This window comes from Gadus morhua, chromosome 15, assembly GCF_902167405.1.
Source record: "Gadus morhua chromosome 15, gadMor3.0, whole genome shotgun sequence".
Classification (NCBI taxonomy): domain Eukaryota; kingdom Metazoa; phylum Chordata; class Actinopteri; order Gadiformes; family Gadidae; genus Gadus; species Gadus morhua.
The window spans coordinates 16,320,172-16,335,957 of NC_044062.1; the positions used below are offsets into that span (position 1 = coordinate 16,320,172).

The following is a 15,786-nucleotide window of genomic DNA, read 5'->3' on the forward strand; positions in this document are numbered from 1 at the left end:
GACCCACGATGCGTATCGCCCATGATGTCGGCGCACTTATAATTTATAATTTACATTGTTTATACCGTCTTTTTTTTTTTTGCCCTGTTTGTCTTGTCTTATCCTTACTTTAGCATTTAGTTTGGCAGTTTACGGCAATGTCTATTTTTGTTTGCATCAGTACTTTGTATTTTTATTGCATTGTATTTTTATCCTGTGTTCTTCCACTGCCGCGGGGCTGTTGCAACAAACCAATGTCTCCTAGGGGGGATTAATAGAGTTGCATCTGATCTAATCTACTCTAGCACGGAGCCCTGGTGTAAACACTAACGCTGCACAAGGCCACCACCAGCAGCCCGCCCGATACTCACAGGACATGCCGAAGGTGTGCAGGTGGTCCTCGGGCCGGGGTTCGGGGATGGCCTGAGGGAGGACCCTGCCGTTGGACATCAGCAGGTCGTCCGCGCGGGTGGAGCTCCAGAGGCCCAGCAGGCCCACGGTGCGGTTGTAGAAGTGCTGGGGCACCTCCACCACTGCCCCCAGCTGACAGCCCCCCCCCCCCGCCGCCGCCGACGCGCCAGGCCCTGGCGTGGAGACCCCCGGCGTACACGGCGGCGCAGCGGCTCAGAGACACGCAGCGCACGATGAAGCCCCACGCGCTCCTGTGGACCACGCCTGGGGAGAGGTGAATGGACTGTATGTGTATATATTTATATACAATGCTCTTCAGAGCAGCAGACACTCTTATGATAATGGCCTCACATTCACCCATTCACACACACATTCACACACCGACGGAGATGTCAGCCATGCGAGGCGACGCAGGGGTCCGGAGCAGGCAGGGTCAGGTGCCTTGCTCACTCCTCAACACTCGGCTAGGAGGAGCCGGGGATCAGTACCCGGCAACCATCCGGTGGCCACTGGCCAGACTACCTGCTACCCCCATGAGCCCTCCCATGTGTGTTTGTATACTGGTTCAAGGCGTATGTAACGCAGTGGATGAGTGGTCCTTACAGGCTGTGTTGTTTTGTCAACAATAATTATTTGAGATAAAACATAACAACACTTGTTTCCCTCAGATATCTCAAATGCTGCCTGACTGCGTCCCGGGGGTCAGCGTGTCTCGTATGTGCATATGTGTGACCTCTCTCTGTGGTCAGAGAGAGGAGGTCTCATCAGCACGCCTCGGGTCAAAGGTCACCGCTCACGACACACTGATCGGGCACTTAAGAATCGGTGCAGCAACCCTAACAAGATGACTGAAAGTTTCTTACTTCCAATTATTATTTAATTTTTTTATGAAGCATGCCTTTTAAGTTTGCACGGTAACAAAGCATGTGCAACATTCTGTTATTTTCAGTTCTTTTGCACATAACGCTCAACAATTTCTTTGACCTTTGACCTTTGGAACAGGGTCCAAATCAATTTAATTTTACCTATGGTGACTGGAACACTCACACCACCAACTAACAACTCCAGTCCGTCTCCTTGGTTTGCGCACTTCCACTCCACCTGGGAAGATTTCACACAGATGCATCAGTAACAGGAATTAAAGTCCCTCATTCATAAAAACATGTCGACTGTCTCATGACCTGATTGAAAAGAGAGAAGAGAAAGGTGGAGTTTTTTAACCAACATTAACAAAAGTCTGATACAAACCACATACTGTTATGGGAAGGGATACGTGTTGAAAATAACAACTTAGAAAACAATTGAGTGTTTTATTCAATATTTATTACAAATTGTATCACATTGCATTGATGCAAAATGTATGTGTGAAACACACACATACATACACGCACACAAACACACACACACACACACACACACACACACACACACACACACACACACACACACACACACACACACACACACACACACACACACGCACACAGCACAGAGGCTTACCTTGCCAATGCCCTGGTGGTAGGCGGCCATCCTCACCAACACCGGAGCCTCGGCGGGCCTTCCCCCGCTCTGCTGCAGCCTGCCCATCTCCCCCTGCAGGGTGAACCTGTTTGAACCCAACGCTGAGGACAGCCTCAGCAGCACAAACACCCCCAGGGCCCGGAAGGAGTAACGCAGCCCATCAAAGGTGATGAAATGCAGGCTGCCGTATACCATCGCTGGGCATGGGGGAGAAACACTCAACTTCAGATCGGTAGAATAGTTTGGGTTATGGAGATGGTGTACTTTGTTAAATCGCGTCCGCATGGACGAGTTGTCATTCTTTTTTCTTTAGTTTTGTGGTTCAATTGTTGATGATGATATGATAGCACCCTTTTGAAAGTACAGGAAAACCCACACTGAAGTGGTTATACTGTGTGTAGTATACATAAAGAATGACGCTGTACATATGGCCTACTGTATTGACATATCAACTGAAAATATCGCTTTAGCTTGTGAACCAAACCAGAGTGGTTTGTTGTAATAACCAGTGTTTTCCACCAGGTGGTGACGTCTCTTAGGTTTGATTTGTACAGGACTAACCAATGATTACTGCCAAGCTGTAAAATGCTTTGCACTTTTGCACTTACAGACGGTTGCTCACAAGGAAGCATTCCGTTAACTGTTAATAATGTTTGATCCACCACATCAATTGATTACTTGCCTTTCCGTGCCCTTAACTAATATGTATGGGTATGTATGATGCTGTTGTGATGCAATCACTCACCAACACCCTGTGTTGACTTCTTGGCCAGAGTACTCTGTTCAGGGCTGACCCAGCCGTAACCCTGGCAACGATCTAGGGGCCTCTTGGTGAGGTAAAGATGGCACAGAGGAGACTCAACGCAGCACCACTGGAAGGGCAAGAGATCCTCATCTAGACAGAAAGAGAGTGACACACACACACACACACACACACACACACACACACACACACACACACACACACACACACACACACACACACACACACACACACACACACACACACACACACACACACACACACACACACACACACCAGAGTGACCCAGGTGGCACGGAAAGGGGCTGACTTAAAGCTATTCACTTGTATATGTTCCTAAATTGGAAAGCACTACATCCCATTTGAAAGCACTACATCCTGCCAGTGCTACAGCTGTCTGTAACGGATCATCCACACACACACATACACACACACACACACACACACACACACACACACACACACACACACACACACACACACACACACACACACACACACACACACACACACACACACACACACACACACACACACACACACACACAACACCCAACCCATCCTCTTACCGATGTGTCTCTGCGTGTCTTCCGCGGAGAAGTAGCGCTCGCTGTAGCCCCCCTGCAGCTCCCCTTGGGGGTCATACACACACGTCTTCCCGGAGCCCCAGCGGTTAGGGAGCGCCGACAGGAAGACGTGTCCGCTGCCGCTGCCCCACCGCTGGTCCCTCAGCGCCCGGACCTGCGGCAGGCGGGGGCGGACCGTCTGGGGCAGGAAGGCCAAGTCCTCCGTGGCCTGGGCGCGCGTGCACGGGCACGCCGGCACCTCCGACGCCCACTCGGCCGGCGCGGGCTCGCTCTGGGCCCAGGTCTGGCAGCGCAGCCGCTGGTCCACCTCCGCCCCCTCCGCCCCCTCCCCCGCCTCCTCCTCCAATGGGTCGGGGCCGCTCAGGTCCCACAGCAGCTGCCCCGGGCGACCCCCGGGGCCCACCGTGTGCTGGGGACGGTACCGCCCGCCGGGTTCGTAAGGCCCTGCTGGTGGCGGGCCGGTAGTGGCGGTGATGGAGGCGGCGATGGCGGTGGGGTTGATAGAGGAGGCGGGGTCGGCGGTGGGGTCGGCGGTGGGGTCGGCGGCGGAGGCCGGGCGGTCGTGGTTGTGGTAGTGGGTTCCTCCGTCCGTGTAGCCGATGAGCGCGTCCTGGTGGATGCGCTGGCCGGGGCCCCAGCGCATGGCGCCGTAGTGCAGGAGGGCGAAGGTGCGCACGCCGTCCGTGGTCAGGATGCACTGGAAGGTGTTGGTCTGAGGATGAGGAGGACGGACCGGAGGAGGAGAATCGAGGTGAGTCACCTCGATTCTCCTCTGAAAGTGTCCACTTCATAATCATCCATGGTGTCACCTCAGGTGACACCATGGATGATTATGAAGTGGACACTTTCAGATCAAATCGAGGTCCCTTGGGATCTGATGTGCTAGGTTGCATATAAAGGTAAAGTCATGCGATTAACTAAATTATTCAAAATGTTTTTCTTGTATGTTTGTCAATTATGGCACCCATTGCACTCCTAACCCCACTCTGTGTTCCTTCTCAAGATTTCTTCCTAGCTTATTAAGCGAGTTCTTTCCTGTTTATTTGTCAAACGGAGAGATTTTTTTAAAACATTATAATGGTTTTCAAGCGACCTTATGTTATTTGTCTCCTTTTAAAAAAATGTGTGCTCAGTCCTTTTGGAATTAAGGATTTCCACCTACTTTGTTGAAATCTTTTTTTACCCAGGAAGAGAACGACGTGTTAGTGCAACAGTTTTCCGGCCTCTTTTTTTCTGCCTCCCCAAGGAATGCGGATTGGTTCTGCAGATTTTAAACTCTCTTTCTGTTTCCATACCTGGGAAAGTACCCTGGGAAAGTTTATAGTTTAACTATAAACTGTCTATACTTTCTCAAGAGCCCTTTCTCAATCGGCGTTCTTGTCTGTACTTGTGTTCTTGTGTAATGTGTTATTGTGGCATCCTGTTGGCTTTTGAAACAGCATTAGTCTTTGTCATAACCATTTCAATTCATTGCAAATCCCACATTGGTATGCATTTCTTGCCTTGCATTAAACCCTTCCTATCGAAGGTTTGTGGACGAAACCAGTGTCATATATTTGTGGATGGTGTAATATACTGGCCTCCAGAAATCAGGGGGGCAGCTTAAAAGACCAAGTGTCTCACATGACATTTGGACTGCAACTGTATTTATTAAATTAACACAACCCCCCACCAGCCCACTGTGTCCACCACGGCCTCTGACCTCTGACAGGTTGACCTTCTGGTAGGAGATGGCCATCACGCTGTCCCAGGTGATCTTGAGGATCCAGGCGGGGGTGAAGGAGGGTCGGCCCCTCTGCCCCTCGAACTCTGTCACGGCCCGCGCTGTGCGGTTAAACACGATCTGAGAGTAGATGTCCGACATATCCAGCGAGCTGTATTCCTATCGGAGTGGGGGAGGTAAGTGTGCAGAGGATGAACGAAGAGAGGCATAGAGAGGTAGAGAGAAATGTTGTCTTAGGTCAAGGAGCTTCACAGGCCTTTGAGGAATGAAAAGGAGACATCAGGTAAGATAATTTTCACATTGGCACATTATGTTATTCGCTCTTGCTTTTTCCTTCATCAATGTTAACATCTAGTATAGTCAAATGTATTTATTCTGCACTCACTGGCTCTGCAAAGGATCGGAACACAGAGGTAAAATGCATCTTTCTACACCATACCATTTGTTTGGCTTCAGTAATAATGTGACCAGTAATTAAAGGACTAATGAACTGATCATTAAAACACAAACATGTGTTTCAACCCGATGAATGTAGAGCCAACAAGCTCTGATATTAATGTTATTTGACATTATTCTGCATTGCATTTGCTTACACAGCTGCCCTTTAATGGCCATTCGGGTTCCTTTACTGATAGTTTTTTACATTGGTGCATTGTCAATTAAATTACATTTTATTTGTATAGCCCTTAATCACAGTTCAAAGGGCTTTACAGGCCACATATTTATGACACACATACAAGCGAAAAATTGCAATCATTTAGTTATAATAAAAAAATTATAAATAATGAAATAGTGTCTATGGTGATGGGGTGCTTGCCAGGGTCCAGCCTATCTCCAAAATACTACTTTGTGATAACGCCTGACTGTAAGTCCAACGCTGAATAAGACTCACACACCTAGGGCTACACAGGGCTCCACTGCCATGTTAGGAAGATTACCCTCCCTCATCTGTACTTCAACACAAGCCCTCTTTGTTATTTCTTAAAATACTCTATACCTTAGTTCCACTCACACACATATGGATAACATAAACAGAAACATAATATTGTCATACGTCATCATCTCATGACCTCCCTGCTCATCATGTCTCGCACGACAATACTCCTCCTGTCAGATTTCCACGGAGTCCTACAGAATGCTTCACTGAATTGACCGAAGGTACAGGCTACGAATAAACGCAATAATTGCTGATCCTGTTATTTTATTTGCATCTTCTGGAATCCGGATACCTCAACACTTTACCTGTCAGACACTTATAACGCAAATACAGACACACACACAGACATATCCTCCTCTTGCATGTTGTTGTTGTTTGGATTCATACTGGCTCCTTGAGGCTCCTTTAAGCCATCATGGGATGCTGCTCGCTCACCTTGTAGAGCAGCCGCCCCTGCCCGAGCGTGAGGTCAGCATCGTCCCAGAACACCGCCAACAGGGCCAGGCCCTCGTTGCCACGGAAACCCGCAGGAAATGGGACAGGTAGCAGGCGCTGTTCATTCTGGGAGACGGACTGGAACTGGACAAGGCCGTTGTCTGAAAACTAGTGCATGTCCAGAGGAAGACAGAGTGAGAGTGAGAGAGAGAGAGAGAGAGAGAGAGAGAGAGAGAGAGAGAGAGAGAGAGAGAGAGAGAGAGAGAGAGAGAGAGAGAGAGAGAGAGAGAGAGAGAGAGAAACAGACAGAGACAGACAGACAGAGAGAAACAGTCAGATATATAGAGAGAAACAGACAGAGAAAGACAGAGAATGGGCCCAAGAAGGAAACAGTACACTGTTGTTTGAGGTTGTCAGCATCAGTTCTTACTGCTGTTAGGCATTTGACACTAATATGCACCCCAATATAGTAATTATTGGACAGTACAGAGACAGGAACTTTCTGTAATATACTGATATTATGTATTAATAATATAGCCCCTTTGGCCACCATGTTCCCTTCTAGCCAGCCACCTTTAATGGTTCAAAGGACAATGAAACACCCAATGCACATTGCCATTCAATTGTTGTTGTAAGCTTCTACATTATCTATGTTACTGTTTATTGAATAGTATTTTATACTTACAAAAACCCTGTTGTACAGTTTTCCCATGAAGGGAAGGCCCAGGGGGGGAGTGATGAAGGGGGAGTTCCCGTCTTCTGAGCTGACCTCCACATGGTCGTCTCCAACCTCAGATCCAAACGGGAACAGCTCGCTCTCTGTGGGGGATTGTGGCAAATTAGGTTAAACAGTCTCTGGCTCCCATGGAAAGGCAACAAACATATTTGTATCCAAGGTAACCTCAGAAGAAGTTAATCAATACAATAAGGATTGATTAGACAGGGATGAGTCATGTAAATGTTTGCCCAAAAAACAATCTGGGAGGCCCAAGATTAACTGACGAGTTGTGTTTCCAGTGAAGCTAGCAGGTAAGTGAAGTCGACGCCAGGAAATGTAGCCCACCCTCCAGAGCCATGTGTCCACACTCTGTGTCGTTTGAGGGGCACGAGCACCGGAAAGACCCCGGCAGGTTGGTGCACAGAGCTGTGCCAGAGCAGGCGGCGGGCCTTGTGCACTCGTCCTGATCGAGACACCCTCGCCTCCCATTGACCATGTCCACTGTGGGGTCCCAGCCCCGTTTGCACTGGCAGTCAAACCCCCCGACGAGGTTGGAGCAGGTCGCTCCGGGTTGACACGGCCCGTTCGTCTGCAGGCACTCGTCCAGGTCTATGCACAACGTCCCCAGAGCCGCGAAGCCTGGTTCGCACTGGCACCAGAAGGAGCCCAGCGTGTTGCGGCAGCGGGCCATAGGGTGGCACGGCCGGCTCAGGGCCACACATTCATCCACATCTTCACACCAGGTACCGTTGCCCCTGTGGCCCGGCAGGCAGTGGCACGAGAAGGAGCCTTCTGTGTTCCAGCAGCGTGCCCAGGGATGACATGGATGCACACTTCCGCATTCATCAGCATCAACACAAGCTCCCTTCTCCTCACGATAGCCCACTCTGCAAGAGCAGACGTACCCTCCGGGCAGGTTGGAGCACACCTGATCTGGACGACAGGCACTGTGGTTGGCACACTCATCTATGTCTTCACAGCCATGAAGCATGAACACGGTGGACCCGTTATCAGAGCTGTTAGAGGACAGATACGAGAGTGAGTCCGGCAAGAACCCTTCATCGCACAGACACAGAAACGACCCTTCAACGTTCTGACACGTGGCGTACTGAGGGCAGGGGTCGCCCGCACACTCGTTGATATCCTGACACTCAGTCCGGGGGGTCCAGTGGGTCTCACTGGTCAAGGTGGAGCCCTTGGTTGAGGGGGTTAAATTGATCAAGATGGTCTCATTGGTCCTTATGGTGCTATTGATCCAGCTGGTGCTATTGGTCAAGATGAGAGTGAACCCTTCATCACAAAGGCAGGCGTAGGACCCGGGGGCGTTGACGCACGTGGCAAAGGGCTGGCAGTCTACGGAGGGGTCGAGGAGATCTGAACATTCATCCACATCCACACACTCTGTCTCGTTGCTCCAGTAGCCTTTTGTGCATTCGCAGTAGTATGAGCCGAGGGTGTTCATGCACACACCATTGGCACAGGGCTGAGCCTGCTCCGTCGTGTTGCATTCATCGACATCCACGCACAGGTGGTTGATGGCTGAGAATCCAGAGTCACAGGTGCACAGGAAGTCCCCATCTGTGTTGTTGCACGTGCTGTGCTCGGGGCAAGTGGAGTTGCCCAGGCACTCGTCGATATCCACGCACCATGCGCCCGTGCCATTCCCATGGTAACCAGGCCAGCAATCGCAGAAAAAAGACCCCACAGTGTTGAAGCAGTCGGACACATGGGGGCAGTCGTCCAGGCCGAGAGAGCACTCGTCCACGTCCAAACACAGAGAGTCGTTGACGAGGGAGAAGCCTGGCACACAGGGGCAGTGGTATCCCCCATCCACGTTATGGCAGGTGCTGTTGTATGGGCAACTGAAGTTGCCACTGGCACACTCGTCCATATCCTGACAAAGCTTTCCAGCTCTGCGGAAGCCGTCCCAGCACTCGCAGACGTAGGAGCCGTTGCTGTTGATGCAGGAGGAAGACGGTGGACAGGCGTCCCATGGGCTCTCAGCCAATCCCTTGTCACACTCGTCCACGTCCCGACAGTCGGTCCCGTCGCCAAAGTAGCCTTCGTGGCAGCGGCAGTAGAAGGAGCTGTGGTCAGCGTAGCACCTGGCGTTCAGGTGGCATGATCGGCTGGCGTTCAGACATTCGTTGAGGCTCACACACGTGCCCTGCTCGTACGCCAGCCCCAGGACACAGGTGCACATGTAGGAACCCAGGGTGTTGTGGCAAGTCATGTTACTGTCGCACACACTAACACCAGACCGGCATTCATCCGTGTCTACACAGTCGAAGCCGTCTCCGTGGTAACCATCTTGGCACCAGCAGCGGTAGGACCCGTCCGTGTTGCCGCAGACGCCGTGGACACTGCAGTTGTGGGGCAGCGTGGCATTCTGGGAGCACTCGTCCACATCGCGGCACTCAAAGCCAGAGCCTTCGGTGCCGGGCTGGCAGGTGCAGCGGAAGGAACCAGGTGTGTTAGCGCAGCTGGCGGCGGGATGGCAGCCCCCGCTGTCCCCTTGGCACTCATCCACGTCTATAAGTCACCCAAAATGGGATAGGGTCAGGGGAAGCAGTCCCAATGAGTGTGCTCAGAAGATAATTGTAAATTCAGTTATCTATTTATTCATTTAGATTTTACTTTAGTTTTTATTGAAAGTTTGTTACAGTTAATTCACATACACAAGTTGAAATCGAAACAACACAAGAATAACCACAGATGTTTGAAGGATGTTTGTAATTGGGGGGTATGGTGGGCAGTGTTTATGCATGTGTAGGGTGTTAGTAGTGTGGGTAAGTACCCAAGCAGGTGATTCCGTCGCCGGCGAAGCCACTGAGGCAGCGGCACAGATGGCTTCCAATGGTGTTCTCACAACTGGAAAATTCACTACAGCGACGAACCGGGGACTCACACTCGTTCACGTCTATGTAGAGAAAAAGGGGTTGGAGAACAGCGTGAGTTGGGAAGGGAGAGGGGGAGAAAGCAAGAGGGAGCAAAATAATGGTCATTGTCAAATCATGTGTTGAATATATTTCAACATTTAGCCGTCCAAAGCGACACTCCAGGGACAGAACTAGGATCATTCTGGCAACAAGTCAACCCGTTTTACCTCGTGAGCTACTGCCAAGCGTGCTGTGTAGTTTGTGTTGAAATGTTTGAAATATTTTGACTTCTTTGACGAAGTCACTAAGCAGGTTACCCATAGCTAGAGTTGTTTGTTTTCATGCCTTATTTCAGATGTGTCTTACCTATGTTCAACTGATGTAGGCTCTATGGTACTGTTGATTTGAAAATTGGATCTTTAATGAAAAATTAACACAAACTACAGTGCCTGGCAGGTGACATGGATGTATTATTTTATAAAGCACCTTTTATAAGCTTTTGATAAGCTGTTAGTCGACCATGCTCTACCAAAGCACACAAGCACTTTAGGATAATAATATTTAATATGGGGGTGACATGGATGTATTGTTTTTAAAAAGCGCACATGTTGTAATATTTGCAGTAAGTTAGTGCAATTTACTGAAAGAGTGCATGCGACTTTCTTAAGCACACATGTGACTAATAAGATACACACATGCTTTATGATAATACATCATTGACACCTTCCAGACGTTTTATGTGTTCCTCCATACCAACTACGATTGAGCATCCAGCACACATGTAAGAACAAAACAGATTAAATGACACAGTTTATGAATTGTTTAAAGAGTATATTTCCTGCATGTGACCCTGTATATTTCTGCTATGGATGTTTAAATGAACAGTTTTGTTTTATTTTACATTGACTATGTATAAGCATTGATGAATAACAGTGAAGGTTAGAACTAGTATAAAAATAAGAATACCGTCCACAAAGAGAATGTTTGCATGCATGAATGTGGTAGTGGTAATGTATGTGGCCATTAGTTACAAAATGTATATAATACAAATATCATCAATGTTATGCTTCTTTAAGTTTGACATAATAAAACATAATCTTACCAACACAATTTGTCTCGTTCAGTATAAATCCAGCCCTGCAGATACAGGCAAAGGATCCTGGGATATTTACACATTCCGTCTCATTTCGGGGACAGACATTTTCCAACTGGCACTCATCTATGTCCGAGCAAGTCAGACCATCGCCCATGTACCCAAGATCACAGACACACTGGTAGCCGGACGGCGAAGAGTGACACAGGCCATGCGGATGGCAGGCGGGGTCGCACTGGGAACTGGGTAGCAAACAGAGGCTGTCGATTGCCACGCTGCCGTTCAGACACGAGCAGACGTAGGCCCCGGGGGAGTTGATGCAGGTGGAGATGGGTGGACAGGTGGCGTTGAAGAGGCATTCATTCATGTCCTCACAGTAGAAGCCGTCGCCCACGAACCCTTGCTGACAGACACAGGAGAAACCCCCTTCTGCATTGATGCACAGCGCCCGCTGGTGGCACCTGCCCTCCGCCAGACACTCGTTTACGTCCTTACAATGTGTGCCGTTCCCTGAGAAACCGCCGTTGCAGGTGCAATCATAGGAGCCCTCTGCGTTGAGGCAGGTGGCGTTGGCGTGGCACGGCTTGTTCCTGCACTCGTCCACGTCGGCGCAGCCCACCTGGCTACCCGGGCGGTAGAACCCGGCCAGGCACCGGCACTCGTAAGACCCTGCAGTGTTGAGACACCACTCGTTAGCACTGCATGCAACGCTGTTCTCCTCACACTCGTCGACGTCCTGACACAGAGTCTTGTTGACAAGGGTGAAGCCGTTGGAGCAGAGACAAGAGAAGGAGCCCTGGGCGTTGACACAGGTCGCCAGGTTCCTACAGCCCCCGTTGTCCACCAGACACTCGTTGACGTCTGTGCAGCGAAGGACACCGTCTCCGGAGTACCCCACTTCGCAGCTGCAGTTGTAAGAGCCAGGCCGGTTGATGCAAACGGCATTGGCGTGGCACTGCCGGGCCATCGAGCACTCGTCCTCATCAACGCAGCTGAGGCCGTCGCCGTTGAACCCGGGCTTACACTGGCAGTTGAAGGAGGCCGGGAAATTGGTGCAGCTGGCATAGGGACTGCAGAGTCCTGATGCACACTCGTCCTCGTCTTGACACATTGAGTTGTTGTAGAGGTAGCCGCGACCGCAGTTGCAGTCGTATGAACCTGGGTTGTTGACACACACGGCACCGGCGGGACAGATCCCGACCGTTATGCACTCGTCAACATCCTGGCAATTCTGGCCATCTCCAAGGAAACCTGGCAAGCAAGAGCATTCGTACCTGCCAACGACGTTGATACAGACTGCGCTGGAGTGACAGTTGTGGATGCCATTGCACTCATTGACGTCCACGCATGATAGTCCATTGCCCTCAAAGCCGGGTGTACATGTGCACCTGTACGATCCTAAGGTGTTCCTGCAATCCGCGTACTGGCTGCACCTTTTAGCGGCACACTCGTCAATGTCCTGGCAGTAGTTCCCGTTGTTCTGGTAACCAGTGCTACATGTACATTGGTAGGTGCCGGGCAAGTTCTTGCAGCCTCTGTAACCTAACGAGGATGAGCACACAACAGGTGTCTGTGAACACTCATCAATGTCCAGACATAGGTAGTTCCCGTTGCCTTTATAACCAGCATTACAAGTGCACACGTAAGAACCCGGGTTGTTTGTGCAGGTTGCGTTCCAGTGGCAAATCCGCTGGTAAGAGCACTCGTCGTTATCGGTGCACTGAAAGCCATTGCCACTGAAGCCCGTTTTGCATTGGCAACCACTCCCACCCTCGTAGTTGATGCACGTGGCGTTGGAATGGCACCTTCCATTCTCCCTTTGGCACTCGTTGATATCCTGACAGAGGAAGCCATTCCCAATGTACCCAGGCCGGCACGCACAGCTGTAGCTGCCAAGGGTGTTATTACAGAGTGCGTTGGGGTGGCAGTCGCTTAGGCCACTGAGACACTCATCGATATCTTCACATTCTTGCCCGTTTCCTTGGTAGCCATTACGGCACACACAGGTGACGTTGGCATTGACTTGCAGACACTCGGCACGGGGGTGGCACTTCCAGCCCGCCGTCTCACAGTCTATTGGGTCAGCTACAGAGAGAGGGAGAGAGAGAATAAAGGAATAACTAGACACTGGTCTAATTTATACGTTTCTGCAATGACATTATGGTTGCACACATCTGTGTTAAAGTCAGATTATGGGAAAATAAACATTTGCAATTACTCATGCAAAAAGAAACTCACCTGTGTAGCAGTATTTCAGCCTTACAAACAGACAAATCAACCACAGCAGTGGAAACCTGTTCATAAAGAGAGGTGGAATGAATACCTACAGCAAGGGGGCTTGTAAGGATAGATAGGCTCGAAGGATGGACAGGTTGCGGCTGGATCTATATACGTAAAACTAGCTATTTCAAGAGTGTGAGTTAAGTTACCCTTTGCATTATTAGCTGTCTCTGTAGCCTACTTCGACACATAACAATGGCTTTAGAGTCTAGTGTTGCACTTGCCCTAAATGGTCAGTAACCACACCTAAAGGGCTCGTAATAAGTTACATTATATTTGACAATCTACAGCATATCAGATCAGCAGAACGTGAGAAAATTATTCTCTCTTACTCAATCTAATGCAAAAAAACATAAAATCACCCAAAAGACTTCAGATCATTTCTAACAAACACTTAAGAGCCATTCACAATGCAGTCCCCCCAATGAGTGAAGACTTTGTAAGGATATACCCAGCCAGAGACACAAAGAATTAATCTTGAAAAAGGATCTGCTGATATCCCTGCTCCTGGCCTCATTGGCGCATTGCTACTAAGGAAATAACAATGGATAAAAGATTTAACAAAAAGGTCAATATGACAACTATAATACCCTTGTTTCTGATTTGGTTACCGTCTAAATGCTACTTCTCCCGCTAGGCCTTAGAGGCCTATTGTCTGTGTTTTGAAAGGAAGAGTGTGCAATGGACATTGTAGGCTTGTAGCTTCAACGGACATCCCGCATAGGAAATGTAATTTTTTTCTGCATTTCTACCATTCTGTTCATGAATGCCCACCTAGAAGTAAGGTATGTGGCAATGTATGTATTTGAAGATCAACCAAATGGATTTAATTATACAAGTATTGGTCCTACATAATCCAAAGCTTTAACAAAAAGCTGCACAAAAGGTTCACAAAGTAAGGCAAATGAGAAATCAAAATCACATATAGGCTTCAAATTAAATATCATCATAAAATATTAAATGTTTTACATATTTTGCAAGCATAGAAACCAAAGGATTACTTAATCTAAAAGATGCATGCACAAATATACTATCCATTAGGGATTAATCAAGTAGAATCTTCGACATTCAGCGAAATGTAACAAATATACTATATAGCATAGATTACGCTAGAGCAGGAACAGCCATTGAGGATGACGACCTGGATGATTTGAATAAATTCAGTACCATTTCTGTTTTTCACTTACCGCATATTTCCCCTGTCTCTTGGTTCACTAGGAGGCTCTCATTGGGGCTAGATGGGAGGCCGTAACGCAACCAATCCTCTGTTAAGTGATTCTCGCTGTTCCCCTCTCGCTACTCTCCCCCTTGGGTGCCTGACTCTCTTTACTCTCTCTGCTCTGTCACGGCTACCACCTCCTCTAACTGTCCTGTCCCACCCTTTCCCCTAAACCTACCACCCAAACCCCAGGGGAGATTATGGGACAATGGGATACTGCCCGTGCTCCTCCCTTACATGTTAAACCGCTGAGAAGAAGAAACACCCATAATCTCATGAGTTATGTATCATATATCATCTTTAACACAATGATGAAAACACACACACACACACACACACACACACGCACACGCACACGCACACGCACACGCACACGCACACACACACACACACACACACACACACACACACCGTAGATAGATAGATGACACTTTGATTCAAATAAATTAGACCATCAATATTAATTGTGCCATCATCATCACTACTAATGTCCAAGATATTCAAATAAAATGGTATGAAAACATGGTGGGATTTTTAAAGAAAAAACGTTTATGAATCTTTTCTAATCCCATGAAAAAGCCTAGTATTGTGTCAGTGGAAATTCCCACCTACATAAAACACAAGTTGTTTGTTCTGACATCTGCATGACTACCTTACAGCATGAGCCATACTGGTTCAGGAATTTTAAAACAATTTTCAGGAGCAATTCTTAAAGATAATAGCAGCGTATTCTGACTGTTATACATAACAGACAAACAATCTTATTCTGATGTAGCCTACTTATATATCTCAAACCTGCTTTGTCCATTCATTATATTTGTACAGATACTTGATTAATAAATGACTACAAAGCTTAACTCCACCACGTAGACCTCCAATGTGTTGTTTACGCTTAACGCAGGCTGAACGTTAATGAGAAGGTAAAAATGTCGGACACACAGTGAAACATGTCACGAATGATTAACTGCTGTCTACTTTTGTTTAAATGTGTTACAGTTGTATTTGTTTGGCAGTAGACTACATGTAAACTTGATCTTATTCAATTGAATTGGCTTATGCTATTTGTTAAGGGGCAAATAGGCAGGTTTCTTTAAAAGATTAATGTTTCTGTATGGTTAAAACAAGTTTTTTTAATGTGTGAATGAATGCCAAAATATAAAACCAAAAGTCAAATGTGATGGTTTCTGTTTCAAGAAGGACACATTAAGGAGTAGTGTGAAAAACTATTTAGGCTAGCAGAT

General features: G+C 48.3%; 1 protein-coding gene across 1 annotated transcript in view; it reads right to left on the reverse strand.

The window, feature by feature from the left end:
- LOC115559562 (fibrillin-1) overlaps positions 1-14,670 on the reverse strand; it is a 17,965-nt gene extending 3,295 nt beyond the window's left edge. Inside the window, exons 1-13 of the mRNA XM_030378422.1 lie at positions 14,514-14,670; positions 13,285-13,340; positions 11,056-13,131; positions 9,872-9,994; positions 7,420-9,606; positions 7,042-7,175; positions 6,357-6,524; positions 4,964-5,143; positions 3,244-3,973; positions 2,657-2,806; positions 1,891-2,108; positions 1,416-1,491; positions 351-654 (exon numbers count right to left, since the gene is read on the reverse strand). Coding sequence (XP_030234282.1) covers positions 351-654; positions 1,416-1,491; positions 1,891-2,108; positions 2,657-2,806; positions 3,244-3,973; positions 4,964-5,143; positions 6,357-6,524; positions 7,042-7,175; positions 7,420-9,606; positions 9,872-9,994; positions 11,056-13,131; positions 13,285-13,340; positions 14,514-14,518 — 6,407 coding nt within the window. The 5' untranslated portion in view covers positions 14,519-14,670. The remainder of the gene's footprint in view (positions 1-350; positions 655-1,415; positions 1,492-1,890; positions 2,109-2,656; positions 2,807-3,243; positions 3,974-4,963; positions 5,144-6,356; positions 6,525-7,041; positions 7,176-7,419; positions 9,607-9,871; positions 9,995-11,055; positions 13,132-13,284; positions 13,341-14,513) is intronic.
- Positions 14,671-15,786: the final 1,116 nt, after the last annotated feature.